The sequence below is a fragment of the Hyperoodon ampullatus genome, assembly GCF_949752795.1.
Source record: "Hyperoodon ampullatus genome assembly, chromosome: 2".
NCBI classification, from domain to species: Eukaryota; Metazoa; Chordata; class Mammalia; order Artiodactyla; family Ziphiidae; genus Hyperoodon; species Hyperoodon ampullatus.
The window spans coordinates 69,849,184-69,870,178 of record NC_136915.1 but is presented as its reverse complement, the minus strand read 5'-3'; the positions used below and the strand labels follow the sequence as shown (position 1 = coordinate 69,870,178).

The 20,995-nt window shown below is 34.2% G+C and overlaps 1 protein-coding gene across 1 annotated transcript in view; it reads left to right on the top strand.

Annotated features, from left to right (window-relative positions):
• Nucleotides 1-20,995, top strand: part of ADGRL4 (adhesion G protein-coupled receptor L4) — a gene marked incomplete at both ends in the record, with an annotated part of 120,454 nt that overhangs the window by 66,137 nt on the left and 33,322 nt on the right. The window contains 7 exons of the mRNA XM_079721167.1: nt 1,679-1,831; nt 11,287-11,430; nt 11,904-11,974; nt 12,769-12,948; nt 13,059-13,242; nt 14,671-14,787; nt 18,410-18,615. Coding sequence (XP_079577293.1) covers nt 1,679-1,831; nt 11,287-11,430; nt 11,904-11,974; nt 12,769-12,948; nt 13,059-13,242; nt 14,671-14,787; nt 18,410-18,615 — 1,055 coding nt within the window. The remainder of the gene's footprint in view (nt 1-1,678; nt 1,832-11,286; nt 11,431-11,903; nt 11,975-12,768; nt 12,949-13,058; nt 13,243-14,670; nt 14,788-18,409; nt 18,616-20,995) is intronic.

Sequence of the window (20,995 nt, the reverse complement as noted above, 5' to 3'; positions counted from 1 at the left end):
TAAATTAACCTTGGTTTGATTAAAATGGAGAATAGAAATTCAAGACATTTTCCAAACTCAACTCGTACCACTATCCCCCTATAATTTCTCCCTGTGTCCCTGATTAGGGTTCCCTCTACCTTCAGAAACATCTCAATCACCCTTAGGCTTGCATGTTTGCCCAAAATGTTGCTTTCCTCTTAGTGATTTCCTTCTCTCTGTCTAACCAATACTTATCTACCTTAAATTAGCCAGTTTGGGTCTGTTAGTTTCCTAGGGCTGTGCTAAGAAACTAGCACAAACGTGGTGGCGGGAAACAATGCAGATTTGTTCTCTCACAGTTCTAGAGGCCAGAAGTCTGAAATCCAGGGGTTGGAAGGTCCATGCTCCCTTCAAAGGGTCTAGGACAGAATCTTTGCTTATGCCTTTCTAGCTTCTAGTGGTTGTTAGATGTCCTCGGCTTTCCTTGGCTTGTAGCTGCATCACTTCAGTTTCTGGCTCTGTCTTCACATCATCTTCTCCTCTGTGGCTCCATGTCTGAATTTCCTACATAGTATAAGGACACCACTCTTGGGGTGCTGATAATTTAGAATGACCTCATCTTAACTTGATTATATCTGCAAAGGTCCTGTTTCCCAGTAAACTCACAGACACTGGGGATTTGGACTTGAGTATATCTTTTTGGGAGACACAGTTCAGCCCACAGGAGGATCTAATGTCTCCTCCAGCCCCTCATAATCACTTCTGAGAGACACTTGTTTTCTATTTCATTTATTTGACAGATAATATAAATCTGCTTTCTGATTTTTAAAAAAGGTTTATGAACCTATATATATCTTTTCTGATAAATTACAGTATAAGAGTATAAGAGTAAGGACCATGGATCATCATGTAATTTGTTTTTGTATTTGTGTACTCTTCCATATACAGTACAATACATATGATAATGAATAAATACATTACTGAATAAATGAAGGGATGCAAACCTGGTAACACAAAATTCTTCTGGGGAGTAAGTGACAAAAATAAATGGCACATGATTAGAGTATATCAATGTGTAATCTCTGATTTTTCATTTTTAACTTATGGTATGCTTTTGACTGATTATAAAGAGTATTATAATTTCACAAATAAGATATTCATTGACATTATAATCATTAAATATATGTAAAAATTTGAAAAATAATCCAATATAGATTCAATAGCTATGTTTAGTGTTTTTGAAGTAAGAGATTCTATTTTGCTTTTGCAACTGCAAAGGTTTCACATTTAAACAAGAATAACCAAGTATGGAATGTGGATTCTTCTTTTTAAATTAATTAATTAATTTATTTATTTATTTATTTATTTGTCTGTGTCAGGTCTTAGTTGCAGCACGCTGGCTCTTCGTTGCAGCATGCAGGCTTCTCTCTAGTTGTGGCACACGGGCTCTAGAGTGTGTGGGCTTAGTTGCCCCACAGCATGTGGGAATTCAGTTCCCCAGCCAAGGATCAAACCCACGTCCCCTGCATTGGAAGGCGGATTCTTAAGCACTGGACCACCAAGGAAGTACCTGGAATGTGGATTCTTATTAACTTTTTTTAGAAATAAACATCACATACCTTAAACTATTTAACAGGCAAAATTCCCCAAAACTGATGGAAACCAGGAATTCATCTCAATTATATAAAAATAATGTTTTAAATTGATATGTCCACAGATGATAATGAGTGTGGAAATTTAACGCAGTCCTGTGGTGAAAATGCTAACTGCACGAACACAGAAGGAAGTTACTACTGTATGTGTGCACCTGGTTTCAGATCCAGCAGTAACCAAGACAAGTTTATTACTAATGATGGAACCATCTGCATAGGTAAATTCAACTATCTAACTTAAAATTTGTACCTATCTCTTATTGCTTATACCTCCAGAGATTAAATAATATTCAAACCAAATTCTGTCAGTCCTTGATTGTACCCCGTTGTTAATACTATCAAAAACTTCATTAATTCCCTTAATTCTCCAGTATGGTGTCAGTTACTATGGTATATTTATCCAAGGGTATAAGAAAAAGAGATTATTTTTTTTTTGAGAATATCAACCAGTTTACAAATAAATAAATAAATAAATCGTGAAGTTATGAGATCTAGTATGGTGGCAAACAGCAGAATAAATGTTTACACTTTAAAGTAATATATTCACTCTAGAAAATTATCATTGGTACCACCAGATATTGATGCTTATATAAATATGAACTCTGAGATGGGTCCTACATTTTCCTAGAAAGTGTTCAGGAAAGCATTACTTGTGAAAAAATTGTCCTAGTGCTTTTACTGCTGCCTGCCAAAAGTTTGTCACAAATAAGATCTGCATTCTGTTTTTCTAAACACTAGAGTCCTATTTAGAAAATCATCTCAGATTCACTAAAATGTCTTCTGGAGGGTTATTAATTTCAATTCAATCCCTAAGTGAAATATTGTGAGTCTGAAGAGAGTATCTAGATTTTTTTTTAATGTCCTTCTGTTGTATTTTGGTCACACACTTGATTTATCAGATCCTATAGTCTGAGAAAAAATAATTGCATAGAAATTTCAGAGACAAATTCTCTGGAGCCAAAGACTTTAACTTTGAAAATAAATTATGAATCATCTTAATCATGGTTTCTAAGAAATTGTCCAGTTTACCAACAGCTAGTATAATTATGATTGATAATAATCTACCAGATTAACAGATGAACCAAGGCCCTGAGAGTTAATTACATAACCAGGGGTAGATATGAGACTTGAACTCAGGACTGTACATGCAACATGGGCAGGAGTAAGGTGCTGCTTCTACTTTCCATAATTAGAAGAACGAGAGATGTCTAAATCAATATAGATCACACTAAAGCCTTTGATGAGCTTCTAGTGAGATTATCATCAGTGAGCTAAGGAGAAGTCTGGCAATGTTATCATTAACACACATGATAGTCAGGAGATAATGTCCGAAGACAATTTATCAGTGAAATGTCTGTATCAAAGAAATTGTCTTGTGTACTTATGGTTCACAGCATTTGCTCTGCTACAAAAAACAGGTAGATTTTATTCTCATATTATAGCCAAGGGAAGTGAAGAGCTATTCCAGATTCACATATTTAGGATAAAGGGAAGATTAGAATCACAGTCTTGTATCTAGAAAGCCATTGCTATTTCCACAGAAGTCTTAAATGGGTGGCCATTTAAATCTCACATGAATCTGGATCATGCAAATGCAGTGGATCAACTTTACAAGGGCATAAATGATTTAAAACATGAGAAAATAATGCTATTTCTGTTGAATTATAATTTTGTCTTTATTGTTTGCAGCAAAATTTTTTATTGGATTATAGCATTACAATATATGAGAGAAATTAGAATTTTCCCAGAAAACATAGTACCCCACTCTTTGTTCTTCTCAAACCTAAACTCTTGTCTCTAGTTTTAGAATGTTATATAATGTTTGCCCACTTTATCTTTAGTAGATAAGTTCAAACTATGTAGCTGTATAAGCTTTACTAGAAAAGCTCTAGTTAATGAAGAAATGCAACTTATATCATCTTAATCACTGGAATTTAATACAATTTTAACTGTTCTCTCCATTCCCTCTTGTCTCTAGAAGACATCTGTCTTTTCATCTGATCATGTTTACTTTTAATATACCTCAGTTCACAAAGGGATATATATTTCTCTCTCTGTATTCCTTAAAACTAAAGAATTCCTGTTTAGAAAAAAATCAATCACAGATACAGAGAAAAAACACACACAAAGATAATTGAAAGCCAACATTTTATGGGGTTTTACTATATTTGTAATATAAGACTCTTTCTCCCAGTACTCAATTATTATTGAGATACTGTGGAAGGGCCCCACATTTTTGCTAAATTCCCCTTTTAGCTATTTTAAGTAATCAGTAAAGAATAACTTAGATTAAAACCCAATACCCAATATTGAGTCCTTCAATTTCTTCCTGTTTTGTTTGATGGATTATTCGGTGAAAAAAGTCATTCTCTGGAAAATTGTTATTTCTCACCAGTTTTGTTTCCCTTAAAGATTAAACTTTTTTCAGAATCAGAACAGCTATTTCTTTTCCTTTTTTTTTTTCCTAGTCCTATAGTAATTTTCCTTGTGCACTGTGATAATCCTCAGGGAATTTGAACAGAGAACCATAATTCTATTTCCCTTTTACATTACTGTATCACCTTGTAGTACATTGTTTCTGATTTGAAAGTTTAGCTGATCCTTAAATTTGACATGTCTGGTAATTATAGTCATTAAGAACCTCTATAAAAACATAATGAGGAGGAACCAAGATGGCAGGGTAGAAGGACATGCTCTCACTCCCTCTTGCGAGAACACCAGAATCACAACTAGCTTCTGGACAATCATCGACAGGAAGACACTGGAACTCACCAAAAAAGATACCCCACATCCAAACACAAAGGAAAAGCCACAATGAGATGGTAGGAGGGGCATAATCACAGTAAAATCAAATCCCATAACTGGTGGGTGGGTGACTCACAGATTGGCGAATACTTATACTACAGAAGTCCACCCACTGGAGTGAAGGTTCTTAGCCCCACGCGAGGCTTCCCAACCTGGGGGTCTGACAATGGGAGGAGGAATTCCTAGAGAATCAGATTTGAAGCCTAGTGGGAATTGATTGCAGGACTTTGACAGGACTGGGGGAAACAGAGACTCCACTCTTGGAGGGCACACACAAAGTAGTGTGTGAATTGGGACTCAGGGGAAGGAGCAGTGACCCCATATGAGACTGAACCAGACCTACCTGCTAGTGTTGGAGGGTGTCCTGCAGAGGCGGAGGGTGGCTGTGGCTCACCGTGGGGACAAGGACACTGGCAGCAGAAGATCTGGGAAGTACTCCTTGGCGTGAACCCTCCCAGAGTCTGCCATTAGCCCAGATAGGCTCCAGTGTTGGGTTGCCTCAGGCCAAACAACCAACAGGGAGGGAACCCAGTCCCAGCCATCAAGAGTCAAGTGGATTAAAGTTTTACTGACCTCTGCCCACCAGAACAACAGCTCTACCCACCACCAGTCCCTCCCATCAAGACTCTTAGATAGCCTCATGCAGCAGAGGACAGACAGAAGAAGCAAGAAGAACTACAATCCTGCAGCCTGTGGAACAAAAACCACATTCACAGAAAGATAGACAAGATGAAAAGGCAGAGGGCTATATTCCAGATGAAGGAACAAGATAAAACCCCAGAAAAACAACTAAATGAAGTGGAGATAGGCAACCTTCCAGAAAAATAATTCAGAATAATGATAGTGAAGATGATCCAGGACCTCAGAAAAAGAATGGAGGCAAATATCGAGAAGATGCAAGAAATGTTTAACAAAGACCTAGAAGAATTAAAGAACAAACAAACAGAGATAAACAATACAATAACTGAAATGAAAACTACACTAGAAGGAATCAATAGAAGAATAACTGAGGCAGAAGAACAGATAACTGACTTGGAAGACAGAATGGTGGAATTCACTGCTGCAGAACAGAATGAAGAAAAAAGAATGAAAAGAAATGAAGACAGCCTAAGAGACCTCTGGGACAACATTAAATGCAACAACATTTGCATTATAAGGGTTCCAGAAGAAGAAGAGAGAGAGAAAGGACCAACGAAAATATTTGATGAGATTATAGTAGAAAACTTCCCTAACATGGGAAGGGAAATAGTCACCCAAGCCCAGGAAGTGCAGCAAGTCCCATACAGGATAAACCCCAAGGAGAAACATGCTGAGACACATAGTAATCAAATTTGCAAAAATTAAAGACAAAGAAAAATTATTGAAAGCAGCAAGGGAAAAATGAAAAATAACATACAAGGGAACTCACATAAGATTAACAGCTGATTTCTCAGCAGAAACTCTACAAGCCAGAAGGGAGTGTCATGATATACTTAAAGTGATGAAAGGAAGATCCTACAACCAAGATTACTCTACCCGGCAAAGATCTTATTCAGATTCCATGGAGAAATCAAAGCTTTACAGACAAGCAAAAGCTAAGAGAATTCAGCACCACCAAACCAGCTCTACAACAAATGCTAGGGGAAATTCTCTAAATGTGAAACACAAGAGAAGAAAAGGACCTACAAAAACAGACCAAAAACAATTAAGAAAATAGTAATAGGAACATACATATTGATAATTACCTTAAACATGAATGGAATAAATGCTCCAACCACAAGACACAGGCTCACTAAATGGATACAAAAACAAGACCCATAGATATACTGTCTATAAGAGACCCACTTCAGACCTAGGGACACATACAGACTGAAAGTGAGGGGATGGAAAAAGATATTCCATGCAAATGGAAATCAAAAGAAAGCTGGAGTAGCTATACGAATATCAGATAAAATAGACTTTAAAATAAAGAATGTTACAAGAGACAAGGAAGGACACTACATAATGATCAAGGGATCAATCCAAGAAGAAGATATAACATTATAAATATATATGCACCCAACATAGGAGCACCTCAATACATAAGGCAACTGCTAACAGCTCTAAAAGAGGAAATCGACAGTAACACAATCATAGTTGGGGTCTTTAACACCTCACTTACACCAATGGACAGATCATCCAAAAAGAAAATAAATAAGGAAACAGAAGCTTTAAATGACACCATAGACCAGATAGATTTAATTGATATTTATAGGACATTCCATCCAAAAACAGCAGACTACACTTTCTTCTCAAGTGCACATGGAACATTCTCCAGGATAGATCACATCTTGGGTCACAAATCAAGCCTCAGTAAATTTAAGAAAATTGATATCATATCAAGCATCTTTTCTGACCACAATGCTATGAGATTAGAAATGAATTACAGGGAAAAAAACATAAAAAACACAAACACATGGAGGCTAAACAATACGTTACTAAATAACCAAGAGATCACTGAAGAACTCAAAAAGGAAATCAAAAAAAATACCTAGAGACAAATGACAATGAAAACACGATGATCCAAAACCTATGGGATGCAGCAAAAGCAGTTCTGAGAGGGAAGTTTATAGCTATACAAGCCTACCTCAAGAAACAAGAAAAATCTCAAGTAAACAATCTAACCTTACACCTAAAGGAACTAGAGAAAGAAGAACAAAACAAACCCCAAAGTTAGCAGAAGGAAAGAAATCATAATGATCAGAGCAGAAATAAATGAAACAGATACAAAGAAAACAATAGCAAAAATCAATAAAACTAAAAGCTGGTTCTTTGAGAAGATAAACAAAATTGACAAACAATTAGCCAGACTCATCAAGAAAAAAGGAGAGGACTCAAATCAATAAAATTAGAAATGAAAAAGAAGTTACAACAGACACCACAGAAATACATAGCATCCTAAGAGACTACTACAAGCAACTCTATGCCAACAAAATGGACAATCTGGAAGAAATGGACAAATTCTTAGAAAGGTATAAGCTTCCAAGACTGAACCAGGAAGAAACAGAAAATATGAACAAAACATAATGAAAAACTCCAGTCCTGGGCAAGAAATGACCCTAGCAAAATTCTATATCTTTAGTCTATATTCAAATACTATTTTCCATGGTTGAGGTAATTTCATTGCAGAAGGCTTTGAGTGAGATTTAGCATCCAGCCTATTTTTCTTCTCCTTGGAATCAGAGTAAAACAGAACTCCTGGTGCCCAGCTCCCAAGAGAACTTGTTCTAGACTCACATTTCACAATTGGGGAAACTGAGGCATCCAGTGGTACAGTGACTCTCCCAAAATCAAATGAGTAGAACCCAAGAGCTTCTTCATGTTTTCTGTGTGCTTAAGAGCAGTGTTCACTACTTGTAATTTTTTATGTCCTATTGCCTTAGGTACCCTGGTAAGTACAGATATTTTTTCTGGCTTTGAATAATATTAACATTCAATTTTGTTTTTCCAAATTGCTTCCACTAATTGAACATTGTGTCTTTTCAGTGTATGAGTTAAACAACATTAGAAAATTCAGTTATTGGTGAAAATTATAAAAATCAAAACAATCATATGATCATGTTTTGAAAGAAGATTATGATAAAATACTGCTGGGTTGGCTCATTGTAGACATGAAAAACAAGCATAACCTTATTAATGAAAAAGTAGCAAATGAATTTTTTGACATGCAAAACAAGGAAATGTGTGTTATGATATACTTACATTTAGTGAAATCGAGTTGTTAGTGTTGAGTGTTAGGTTGGTAGTGGAAAAAGTGGATCAGTTATTAAATATAGTTTGTCAATTCTAGCCTGACTGAAATAATTATACAGCAGCAATTTAGCTTTCATGAAAATGGGGGAAGGGGTTCTTTTTCTCTTTTACAGCTCTAGGAAGTACCAAAACATGGCAATTTAATGAGACACTCATTATCAATGTGTTTTCTCCAAACCTACATACTCACAGGGCTCCTGCTATTAAGAAAACACACAATATGAGTAGAATCACTGGACCTGATTCCCAATTACAATATCAGGTACCTACTATATCTTAGGCACCCCTCCAAACACCTCTACATACATTTCTTCATTGGCTATGAAAAAGAACTCTTCTGAGTTAAGAGTATTTTTATAATACTACCCAAGGTCACAGAGCTAATGAGTATCAGAATCAAGATTTGAATTAAGTTCTTCTACAGGGCCTTTGCCTGTAGGAAGGAGGATACATAGTGGCTTTATTAGATTCAATTAGGCCCTACAAGAAATTGCAAGAGATGTTAGTATGGATCTCGATGTAAAACGGCAGTCACATTCATTTTGGCTAAGCCAGTTTCATCCCTTTTGGGCCTGGGATACTCTTTCAGTATTTTATGAATCTCTTTATATTACTAGGTAGCAAGGAGGCATAGAGTGATATGCTAAGGATAGTGGAAGCTCTTTGACCACCCTGACACACAGCCAGTTGTGGTAGTCACACTCTGTACCTGTTAGTAGGTTAAACTCAGTAAGTTCTACTACTGAGGCCCAGAGTGAGAAGGATATCAAATTCAGCAAACCTCATGTCTACATTTTAGTAAAAATTAGAGAAACAATAATATAAACAAGGAAAGTATAAACAATTTAGAAAACATGTCTTTCATTAAGGATGATTAAGGTTTGAAAAACATTACTTTGGTAGGGTGATTAATATTCTTTTAGAATATTTGGAGTCAGAATATAAAAATTTGCATAATCTTAATCTCAAACGTTTATCTCCCAGGGTATGACCTCATTATTTTTACAGATTAACACTCTGTCTCTTGGTGAATTCAGAAGCTGAAATACCCTAGTTGGTCCAAAGTTGACGTGCTGGGATAGCAGACAGCTGAGTGGGTGCTGGGAGGGCTGGAACCAGAGCAGAGACCCCAACATAAGGACCTCAGGGTATGGAGGATGCACAGGGGAAAACTGAAACCGTCAAGAACACCAAGACTCTGTAAGCCTGTGTCCAAAGTGCACGAGGGAGGATGCAAATGGAGTTTGTAAAGCTAAGATAGGTATGTTGCTGAGAGATTGGGCTTAGGACAAAGTTCCCAAGAGAAGTTGCACTTTTGAATGATTTTGAAATTGGGAGAAATCAACACTTCATTTTCAGTTAGCCATAGAAGGTATCTGAAAATATGAAGTGGGGGTATTCAGAGAACATAGCTTTCTTTCCCATGAAATAAGTTGTTCTATTTATGATACTTCATGGATCTCTTCACACCTTCACTGGGGTATTATCCACATTTGGGTACTGCACAAATGACTTCTTCAGCAGTGCTCCACAAAAGACTAGTCTTTTGCTTTCTCATATTTTTTTCTCACTTCATTGATCTCATGAAAAATAATAATTCTAGTCTGCCCTCCCACCTGACTTCTTTATTTCAGCCCAACCTGGAATGTTTTTGCTAATGATTCTCCAAATCCCAAGAGCCAACCTACTATCACCCCCTCCTTTATTTCTGTCCTTTTCTTGTGTGGAGTGGCAGTTTATGAACACACATATATACAGATATAGAAATTCAAGGAAGAGGGTGAGGGTGCTAGGGCAACATTTGTTTATTTAAAAGTAGAGAACTTGGACTTCTAGGTAGTACAGATCGTGACTATGAAGACTTGGCAGAAGAACAAGGGGTTTTCTACCTCTTTTTCAGGTAGTTAATAGTCTTCCTAAATCCACACCTTCTTAGCTAATGGAAATTTCTTCAAGAACTGACAAGAGACTTACTATCAGTTCCAGTTTCTGGTGGTGTGAAGTTTAATTTTTGTGTGTGTGTGTGTGCCATTATTGCATTTTTAAAATGAGAAATGAGGATCAGCTACATTTCAGATAACTCGCTAGATGACATTTTAATTGGACTTTGATTACTCCCCCTTATTATGGCAAACAGGATTGTGCCACTCTATGAGTCTTTAAAAAATCAAATTGTATATGCAAGATTACAGATTAATGCATTAATCTAACTTAGAGAAGCTCTAAAATGTCAGGACTAGGCTAGGAGCACAAAAATCTTTACATTAGTTTAAGGTAATGATCTGGACTCTTCAGTTCCTTGGAATCATTCCCTATTGGAACTCTGCCTACTGGCAGAGTATTTATTCTGTATTTATAACTTAAGACATATTTCACTATTCATTATAGTATATAAAATTTTAAATTAAGAATATAAATTATGTGAGTTTATAACTTACCATTTTTATTGTAGCTTTGATATATAGCTACTGAAAATCTAAGACTTAATTCTGTACAGTTCGTTACTTTACCTTTGATGACCATGTATTAAGAATCATAGTAAAATATAACCTGAACAAAAGTAATACGTTCTGGTAAAATTTTAAGAGGGTTGAATCATACATTCTGCTACATCTTAATTTTTAGGTTTACTTATATGGAAAAATGAGGCTTTGGAAAGAAAATGGGCTACTCCTTTTTGCCCTCCAGATTACTCTAAACTGAGTTGTTACAGTCCATTTAATTTAATACTAGAAAACAAAGAATTCTAAATGTATTTTTAAAATTAGGTCTTTAATTAGGAATAAATATTACATCATCAATGATTGAAATTACTCTAATGACTTTGTTGATGAATCATGCTATTCAGAAAACAATTCAAGCGTTGGTCTATGAATAACATTTTCAATATATTGTCAAAATGGATTGACCAAATCAAAGTTAAAAATATATATGCAGCTAAGTTTGCTCTGTCATTTTCCAAATGATGGAATTTTTCTTGCTTTCTTGTAAAATTTGATGTGAAATCACTAACTGTATGTAATACTATTATCAACAAGATAGCAACTATATGAGCACTAAATTAAAATTTTAATTTTTCAAATATTCCCAGATATAGATGAATGCAGTGAATCATTTGCCTGTGGTGATCATGCAATGTGTAAAAATGTGGATGGTGGATATAACTGCTCCTGCAAGGAAGGTTATCATACATCCACAGGAAACTCACAGTTCACACCTAATGATGGCACTTATTGCCAAGGTAAATTATATTATTAAATTTTATGTATTATCAAAGCACTATATAAAATATGTACTACACGGTTGTGAAGTATCAAAGAACTACATCTTCCAAGAAATGTGCTAGTAGTCCTTTATCTATAAAATGCCATAAGAAAAGTTACAGTTTTATTTAATGGAAGATGTAGACCACATGTTTTATGTAATTACCATACCCTGTTTCCTTAGGGTAACTACAATTTTCTATTTTCCATAAAATATTGCATTTTAATAAATAAAAATAAATGAATTTTTATTATGAATAAAATTTTAAAATAATGAATAAGGAAAAAATTTTAAATAAATGAATTTTCATGAATAAAATAAAGGAAAACGAAACTCAAATGATAAGCATGTTTTTAATGTCTAAATAGGTGAGCAAAATCACTGGAATCAATATAATTATCTTAGGAAAAATATTTTTTAAGACTTAATATATAATCTTTTTTTCTACAGAAATTGTGAATCCAGACTGCCATTTAGATAATATCTGTATTGCGGCAAATATTAATAAAACTTTAACAAAAGTGAGTAAAGGTATTGAATTAAAAATACGCTCTATTTTAACATTTTGGTTTCAGTTTAAATCTTTCCAAAGTCACTTTTTTTAAAAAAGAGTAACAAGCAGTTGATCTTCATGTAGAGTTGAAACTGTTTACATAGAGATCTAAGTACTTGATAGGATTAATTTGAAAATCCCCAAAGTACTGAAGAAGACTTACATATTTAATTTGTTACTTTTTCACTATTCGGTAGACTGGAAAGTTATTTTCAACATGTAAAGAAATTGGATGGATAAAATAAGTAAAACACACTTTGACCCCAGGCCATTTTCACATTCTAGGGAGACATAGCTGAATGCAACTAGATTTTGTACACCAAAGTAAATACTATTTTAAAGAGTAAACAAAGTAGGACATTCATAAAATTACTGTCCTGAGATTAGAAGTGTGAGTCTCACATGACTCATTAACAATGAGGTAAAAGCAAATTGCCATTTTATCATGTAGAAAAATTTCTCTGGTTAATTAAAATCTAATTCAAATTAAGTTATAGTTTATTTTAATTAACTTTAAAATGATAAATTCAAATATGTATTGCCTTTCTGAAGTAACTTCTATGCCTTTTAAGCTATTTGCTAATCCTTTGTAAATAATTTCAGGTTTCATTGTTTTGTGTTATGGTTTAGGTGTAGTCTGATAACTTATTAATGTATAAGAGAAAAAAAACTCAGAACATATTTATCATGCAACATTTATTCTTGAAAAGGTCTAGTAGTGCTTTAAACTGGTTTCCTTTCTCTGGACTCATTTTTGTTCAGATTAGGCACATAGAAGAACCTGTGGCTTTGCTACAAGAAGTCTATAGAAATTCTGTGAAAGATCTTTCACCGACGGATATAATTACATATATAGAAATATTAGCTGAATCATCCCCATTACTGGGTTATACGAATAGCACGAATTCAGCCAAGGACACCCTTTCTAATTCAACTCTTACTGTAAGTATGTTGAGCTTTAACTCAATATAATTGAGGCTTAAACTTTTCCTTGCATTTGTGATTAATGTAAAAGTCCAACATTTTTAAAAGATACACTTTTTTTTCAACAGGAATTTGTAAAAACTGTGAATAATTTGGTTAAAAAGGATACATTTATAGTTTGGGACAAGTTATCTACAAACCGTAGAAGAACTCATCTTACAAAACTGATACATGCTGTGGAGCAAGCTACCTTAAGGCTATCTCAGAACTTTCAGAAGACCACTCACTTTGATACTAATTCAAGTGATATAGGTAAGAAGCCAAGGTCAGTTTCAAAGCAATCGAGTTTTCCAAACAAGCCATTCTCAAAAGAGAAGAAAAGTCTTTAAAATATTGTTAATTAAACTGGCAGTTGTTTTATCAGTGTAAACATGAATGGTGATGCATATCACAAGAGTAGTTATGAATGAAGTGTGAATAAAAAGGCTGAGTGCCTAAGATTTGCCACCTACTTATAGCCTCCACCTTTTTCTATCTCTGAAATGTTTAGCATTTAAATGCTCAGAGACCATTACTCCCTTGTCATCTCATGACTTGGTAGGATATGTCTTGACAGATCATAGTACAGACAGATTTTCTGGTTGTAGTATATTTCATTTTTTTTAAGTTTAATTTTTATTGAAGTATAACAGAAAAGTGCACATGTCAAATGAATATAACTTGACAGCTTTTCACAAAGTGAACACGTCTGTATAAACAGCACCCCAGAAGACCCCTCATCCCCCCGGCAGTCACTCCCTGCCCCGTAAAGGTTATACCATCCTGACTTCTAAAACCATGCCATGAGCATAATTTTTAGTGTCTCTGCAATAGTCTATGGATAGATCATATTTTATGTAACCATTCCCTACTTTTCTAATGTTGAACCTTGAAGATGTTTATTTTTAACATTGAAATCCTTTGGGCGTATATCTTTGTCCTGAATGTAGTATATTTATATTTCTCATTAGGAATCCTTTGCCTTTCAATAATATAAAGTAATTAGCATAGCAAATTGGAATGTTTCCTGCTTTATGAAATCTCATACTTAACACATTAAAAATCTGGATCAAATTGAGGCTGCCTGTAAAGTTGTTCTGAGGAAACAAAGTACACTTTCTGCAGTAATCATTGCATATACACCCCTATTATATTTCTGGTTGTTATCCTGCTGTGCACCTATAGATATACAAAAACCATTATCTCATCGGGATTCACCAGTTACTCAAAATTAAGGTAACAAGCATTGTGACCATATATAGGAGCCTAAATTTCTATGATGTTCCTGCATGAAAAAGGTGAAAATGCACCAGGTAAGGAAATTATTACTCAAGAATTTAAGTCAATCACTCTGTATATAATAAATTATATTGTAAATATCATCCTCTAATACATTGTAGTTGCTTGTCTGCTTTAGTAATTATGATTTATAGCTTCTTTGTGTACATACATATTTTCTTTTATTTTATTCAATAAAGATAGAATTAAACCATGAATGCTATAGTGAAATCAAACAAATAAACTTGAATCAGATTTTTAAATACAAATTATAATGTCCAAACATCATGTTCAGAATATGTTCATTCTACCTGCCGTAATTAAGAAGTTGAAATATAACAATGATGGATGAAATTGTCTCTAACTAAATACATTGATTAAACTAATTTCAGAGAATTTATTATTTTCATGATTTTGTTTCAGCTCTCAAAGCTTTCTTTTTTGAGTCATACCACATGAAACATATTCAACCCCACATGAATATGGACGGAGATAATATAAAGATATTTCCAAATAGAAAAGCTGCATATGATTCAAATGGTAGGACTTTGACAATCTTATATACAATATTTCAATGTTTTGCAATAAATACCATACATTTGATTGTATCATATGTGCATATAACTTGTGTGGTTTTCTATAGAAAAATATTTTATGTTTATACACAGAATTTCCATATTTATATTTGAGATTTTCATTATGATAAAAATACCTGGGTAGAATTTTAGCTGATGATACCTAGATCCTTCTTGTACTCGATCCTCCAACTCTGTAATTGTCTAATAATGTTAAGATCCCAGTGGAAATATACAAAGGAACTGTGATTTTATTCCTCATTTTGCAGCAGTCAGATGCTATAATTTTCATAGAGTTCTTCTAATATTTCTTCTTCAGTAATCCTTCATATTCCTCATTGTGAGACTGAATTTGGGTTTGTATGAGGAAGATGAATAGAGGTAGTGTTCAAAAAGGTAGAAAGTTATTGTTTAAGCATGTATTTCTCTTCCACTCATTTCTTCGTTTTTGTACATTAAACTCTTCAACTAAACTAAAGGCAGGATTTCTTAAGAAATGGGACCTGAGAATGCTAGTACTAGCAAGTGACTTTACGATTATCTAACCTAATGTCCTCATTTTATGGATAATGGAACTAAGGCACAAATAGCTAATGGGTTTGTCTCTATGTACATCAACAGATAATACAGAACTAAGACTTGAAGAGAAGGAGGTAACAAAGAATTCAGCCCTGACCAGCTTTCCCTTGTCACCTAACCACAGGCAAACTAGCAGCTGTTATTTTAATGTAACCATTTATCTGCTTTCGTAGTGCAATGCACTTAGGAAAAAAAAAAATCTGCTAATAATAGAATTGTTGCTGTTCACATATAGGTTAAATATATTACCTATAAAACATGGATTATAATATTTTCTCAAAGCATTGTGGGTGGTCATATGTACAAATGGAAAATATATACAATAACACACATATGTCACTTTTACAGACATCACTCATTAAAATATATGTTCTTTATTGTTAAAAAGCCTGTTGCACTTCCTTTCTCAGAAGACCATCTTTTTAAAAAAAATTTTACAGCACTAATGTAGGAATTTTTTTTCTAGTCCATTGATATTATCCTTTCCATTTTTTCTTGTCATTTTTTATTCAAACGTAAGAAACAGATGGCCATAAAAAGCAAAAATAACTAAGCCATACTGCCATTGAACCCATGGCTCTTACCCCATTACATCATATTCTAATTAACCAAGCACACACGTAATATTTAGGAGCAAATCCAAAGAATGTGTTAAACTGTTGTATTTTTAAAGACAATTTGAGTAGTATTTGGAAGCTGAGAATAAAGACATTGAAAATACTTATCATAGTGACAGATGATGAAATTGTCATGGAATTAATATCTCGAAGAGATCCTGTCTTAGTGTATGGTAGTTTTGTTACATTTCATAATCATGCATGCAAACGCTGACATTTGAAAGGGACAGTAATATCAGCTCTCAAGAGAGCAGAGGGAGAAAATTTATTTTCCTCAAGGTTGCATCTTCAAAATAAGGACAAGTGTAAGAAACTGATCAAACCCACTCACTGATGTCTACATGTGATTATTCATTTATTGACAAACTTCCTTAATAAAAACATTCATTAGTTAAAAGCTGCATAGTATCATTAGGAGGAAAATAAGGGTGGCACAGATGGATTTTTAATCTTTTTTATATACTGAATTTTAGTGCCCATCATTAGTGAATGAACCCCTAGTTTACTGAAAATAAGTACAGATCTGATATGAGAGTTAAAAGCTAGATCAGACCTAGAATTAGTGAGAAATCATGGGAATTAAAATAGGTTCCAAATGATTTAAAAAGAATGAACAAACACTGGATCAATATTCGGAAAAAGATTAAAAAGGGATTTTGGACCATTCTATGTGGCATGAGTCTCCTTTTACCCAAAGTCAAAAATTGATGTTAAATAAATATTTTCCTTTAGAAAGTATCAGAGTGATAGATTTTTAAATCCATGTTATCTCTTTGGTGCTTCATTTGATTTTGGACCACCCACTACTACAACCTCTGAGAAGTTGTTGCATGAACTGGTTCATCAGCTGGACTAGGTCAAGGTCCCCTAAGAGGTTTCCAGGTTCTGCTTCCGTCCCTGGTCTGTCCATAGCAAATGCTGGGCTAGTTGTCATCTGGAGCCATCACAATTCCACTAGCCTGACCATGTTATACTAACATTATTTTTTTGATATAAGTTTTCTGGGCTGGCAGTTTAGGAAAATATGTAATGTATCTGAATTTCAGCAAGGCTCTTAGCAGTATCTTGGGGTGCCTTTTTATACTAAGATAGAAAACGTGAATAGTGACACATTTTTGCAACTTCTGGCTCACATAACCATATCCAAAGAATATTAGTTATTAGTGTGATATTGTGATGTGGAGTGTTCCAACATTATATCACAGACCTTTGTTTTTGATGACATTATCAACATTTGTATTAATGATTTTGATTAATTTATGCTTTTCAAATTATTTGCTGGTGTCATAAATTTGAGGGAAAATGAATATGATAGAGTTCTTCCTAATTTGTCCAAGTATCTAAAGCAAACATACAACATTTCTAGTTAATAAGTATAACAATAATCATATTAATATAGCATCTTAAATTTTACAGAAGACTTTCTCATATAATTTCATTTGGTCTCCACCTTATCCTAGTAAATAGCCAGAGGGAATATCACTACCATCATGTTATACGTGAGAAAACTCAAGTTTACCCAGGGACACACAAGTAGGAGAAATGACTAAAACCAGAACTTCTAATTCCAAGAGTAAATTCTGAATATAAATTCCTCAATTTAGTGTCCATAATTCTGTACAACAGAGAAAGAATGTGACCTAAGTGACAACAGGAATTTTAAAAGATAATAGTTGTCGATGTTGAGTTGTTCACACACCTAATATCACTGATAATGAGCTGCTGATAATGATCTCAAAAACCAAGGCAATTTGAGATCCGATAAAATAGGTGTAGTGTCCAGGCTAAGGGAAAAATAGGCATGTGATAGTCTGTACTGATCAGGTAACATTTCTAGTATCTGGTTATGTGCTGTTGTGCTGCATTTGGGGAGTGTCAGGGGTTCGGATAAATGGCTGCCTCGAAAGGCAATAAATTCCCTATGCTGTGTCGGCATAACTATATGTCATGAATTTAAAGAGGGAGCATTTCAGTGGGCATGAGATTGAACAGAGTGGCTTCTCACAACTCTTTCAATTCTAAACTTTATTAATACTGTAAATCCGTGATAATTTTCTCCCAATATCTTTCTAATTCATATATTTGCCCAGCAAAGTAGTAAGTCACAATTTTATTTTTCAACTTTACTCCTTGGTTCTTAGTCAGCACTTGGATGTAAATTTATCTAGGACTATTTTTCTCCTAAATATAATCTGTGCCAAGGGAATGCTACAGTCCACAATCAGTTTCAGAGTCACAGAGGTCAGAGAATATGTCTTAATATGGTTCAATGATGTAAGCATAGATATATTATGACCCACATTTCAGTATCTGGGAATTTATATGACTCCCTTTGGTCAATTATTATGTTTATTTTAAGAATTTCACTGAATACACTTATTTGATTGACAGGCAGTGTTGCAGTTGCATTTTTATATTATAAGAGTATTGGTCCTCTATTTTCATCATCTGACAACATCTTATTGGAACCTCAAAGTGATGATAAAGCTGAAGAGGAGGGAAGAGTCATCTCTTCAGTAATTTCAGTCTCAATTAGCTCAAACCCACCCACATTGTATGAACTTGAAAAAGTAACATTTACATTAAATCACATAAAGGTAAGTTGTGTTTCTGTTCACTATTGATTATAATTGTGAAGCATTCAGAGAAATGAACATGTTTTTGTAGTGTCACTTTAATTGTGTGTGAGTTGTTGAGTTTAAAAATGCAAATTCAAAATTGAAATAAAAGAGTAAAGTGGTTTCAACTAATTTTTCTATAAAATATTTTTGTACTTTCAGTGCTCTTTAAATTTTATAATAAATACCAAAGAATTTTATGTATTTGATTCTCTGAAATTAAGCTACGTTTTAGTTTTATTTTTAAGTACATTGTTCATTTTGGAAGTCTCCGGCCCTTCAAGGAAGAAGTTATAAAAATGTATTAAAGAGATAAATGTTACTTGTATAATGAGGGAGGTGTTTGGTTAATTGTCACATAAAATAATACTTGCAGGGATTTGTGTGCTGATTAAAATAAAATCATAGAGAAGTTCATAATATTTCATAAAGAAATCATCTGAGACCTCTTTACTCTTTTATTGTTATTCTAAATCTTTTTTGAAACCCATGTATAACTAAAACTATACAATAAAAAAATGATTAGAAATAACTAAGTATTTAGGGTTTTTATAGACGTAAAAGTGAAGGGGAAACTCAAAATCATATTGTTTGCTGCATTTTTACAGTTAATGGTTTATTGGGCTTTCAACTGAATTTCAATCTTAGTACGTAATTAAAGTGTCTCAGAAACTCTATTTGGAGAACCTTGAAGCTGGGCAATTGTATTTGCATGTTTATGGGAACCAGGGGATTAAAAGAACATATAGTCAGCCCTCCGTATCCACAGATTCCACATCCATGAATTCAACCAAACACAAATGGAAAATATTCAACGGAAAAAATTCCAGAAAGTTCCAAAAAGCAAAACTTGAATTTACTGCAGCCCGTCAACTATTTACATAGCATTTACATTGTATTGAGTTTTATAAGTAATCTAGAGATGATTTAAAGTATACAGAAGCATGTGCATAGGTTATATGCAAATACTACTCCATTTTACGAAAGTAACTTGAGTATCTGTGGATTTCGGAATGCGCAGGCGTCCTGGAATCAATCCCCTGTGAATATCGAGGGGCCACTCTATATGCATCCATACAGTACAAATGTGTCACTGTAAAGACAGATATCTGATGTAGAGAGAAACAAAATGTATAGAAAATGCAAGTAAATAGTAGCTCAAACCTAAACAATGGTGGGCATTCTGTTCAGGGAAAAAGAAGGTGTGAAATGTTTTAAGAACGGAAACTAAATTTAGATATTTTCAGATGCTAAATGCAAATGACCTTTTGATACCAGAAAACAAACATTGTTCTTTTACATGGTTTCATGGTTTTTCTACAGTTTTTATCAGTGGAATGTTTTGGCAGCTGAAGAGGTGCCAAGGGCAACCCACTTCGCCCATCTCTGTTTGACACAGCAACAAAACGAAACACACATTTACACAAGAGTTCTTCACCATTCTTAATGAGAAAGCTTGATTGTCCTTAATCTTCTTCTCTGTTCAAATTCTTTTCCCATTTAAAGTAATGACCACTCTGAAATTTCATCTCTTTCCTCTGACAATACATTTATCCAATCCATTTCTTCCCTCTGAGAATAAAATTTGGATACCATTTTATTCTCTAGGAAAATCGAAGTTATTTCACATGTAACACCTTCCACTTTCTGATTCCCTGATAATTGCAACTTCACCAACTAGTATATACTTCATTACTTTAGAGGAATATTAATTATAGTTGTTATAATAATACAGATAATAATAATGATAATAATTATAGCAACCAATACTTTAATAATGCTTATATGGAAACACACTTTGTTCTAAGTTATTTATTTTAATTCTCCCAAGAACCCTATGAGGTATGTACTGTTATCTCCATTTCACAGATGAGGATACTGAGACTCTGAAAGATTAAATGCCTTGCACGTGGTCACTCAGCAACAGCTGGTAGAACAAAGTTTCATACCCACAGTCGTTCTCCAGAATCCATTCTTCCGCAGCTAAGATAGTGTCCTGCCTGATGCTATTCTCTGAATCCCTCCCCCGCCTACCTCCCAAGTAATTAAGCTTTGTCCATTACCTCAACTTTCCTGGATCTCTCCACATTGGTCCCAGTGTCTCAGCTAACAAATAGGCTGAAGATTCTGGCTTCCTACAAAATGGGAAAGCGTTTTCCATTGACCCTCTATCTCCTTCACCCCAAACTTAATAACTCCTCATTTTTTTTAAGCTTTTAAAAAATAGGTATGATCTATTGCCTTCATCTATAGAAAATGTGGATTTAATTTTCTTATACATGTCTTCCCCTGTGATCCACACACTCCCCCAACTATTCATCCTCCCATGCTTCATCAAATTTTGGGTTAAATCAGTTTT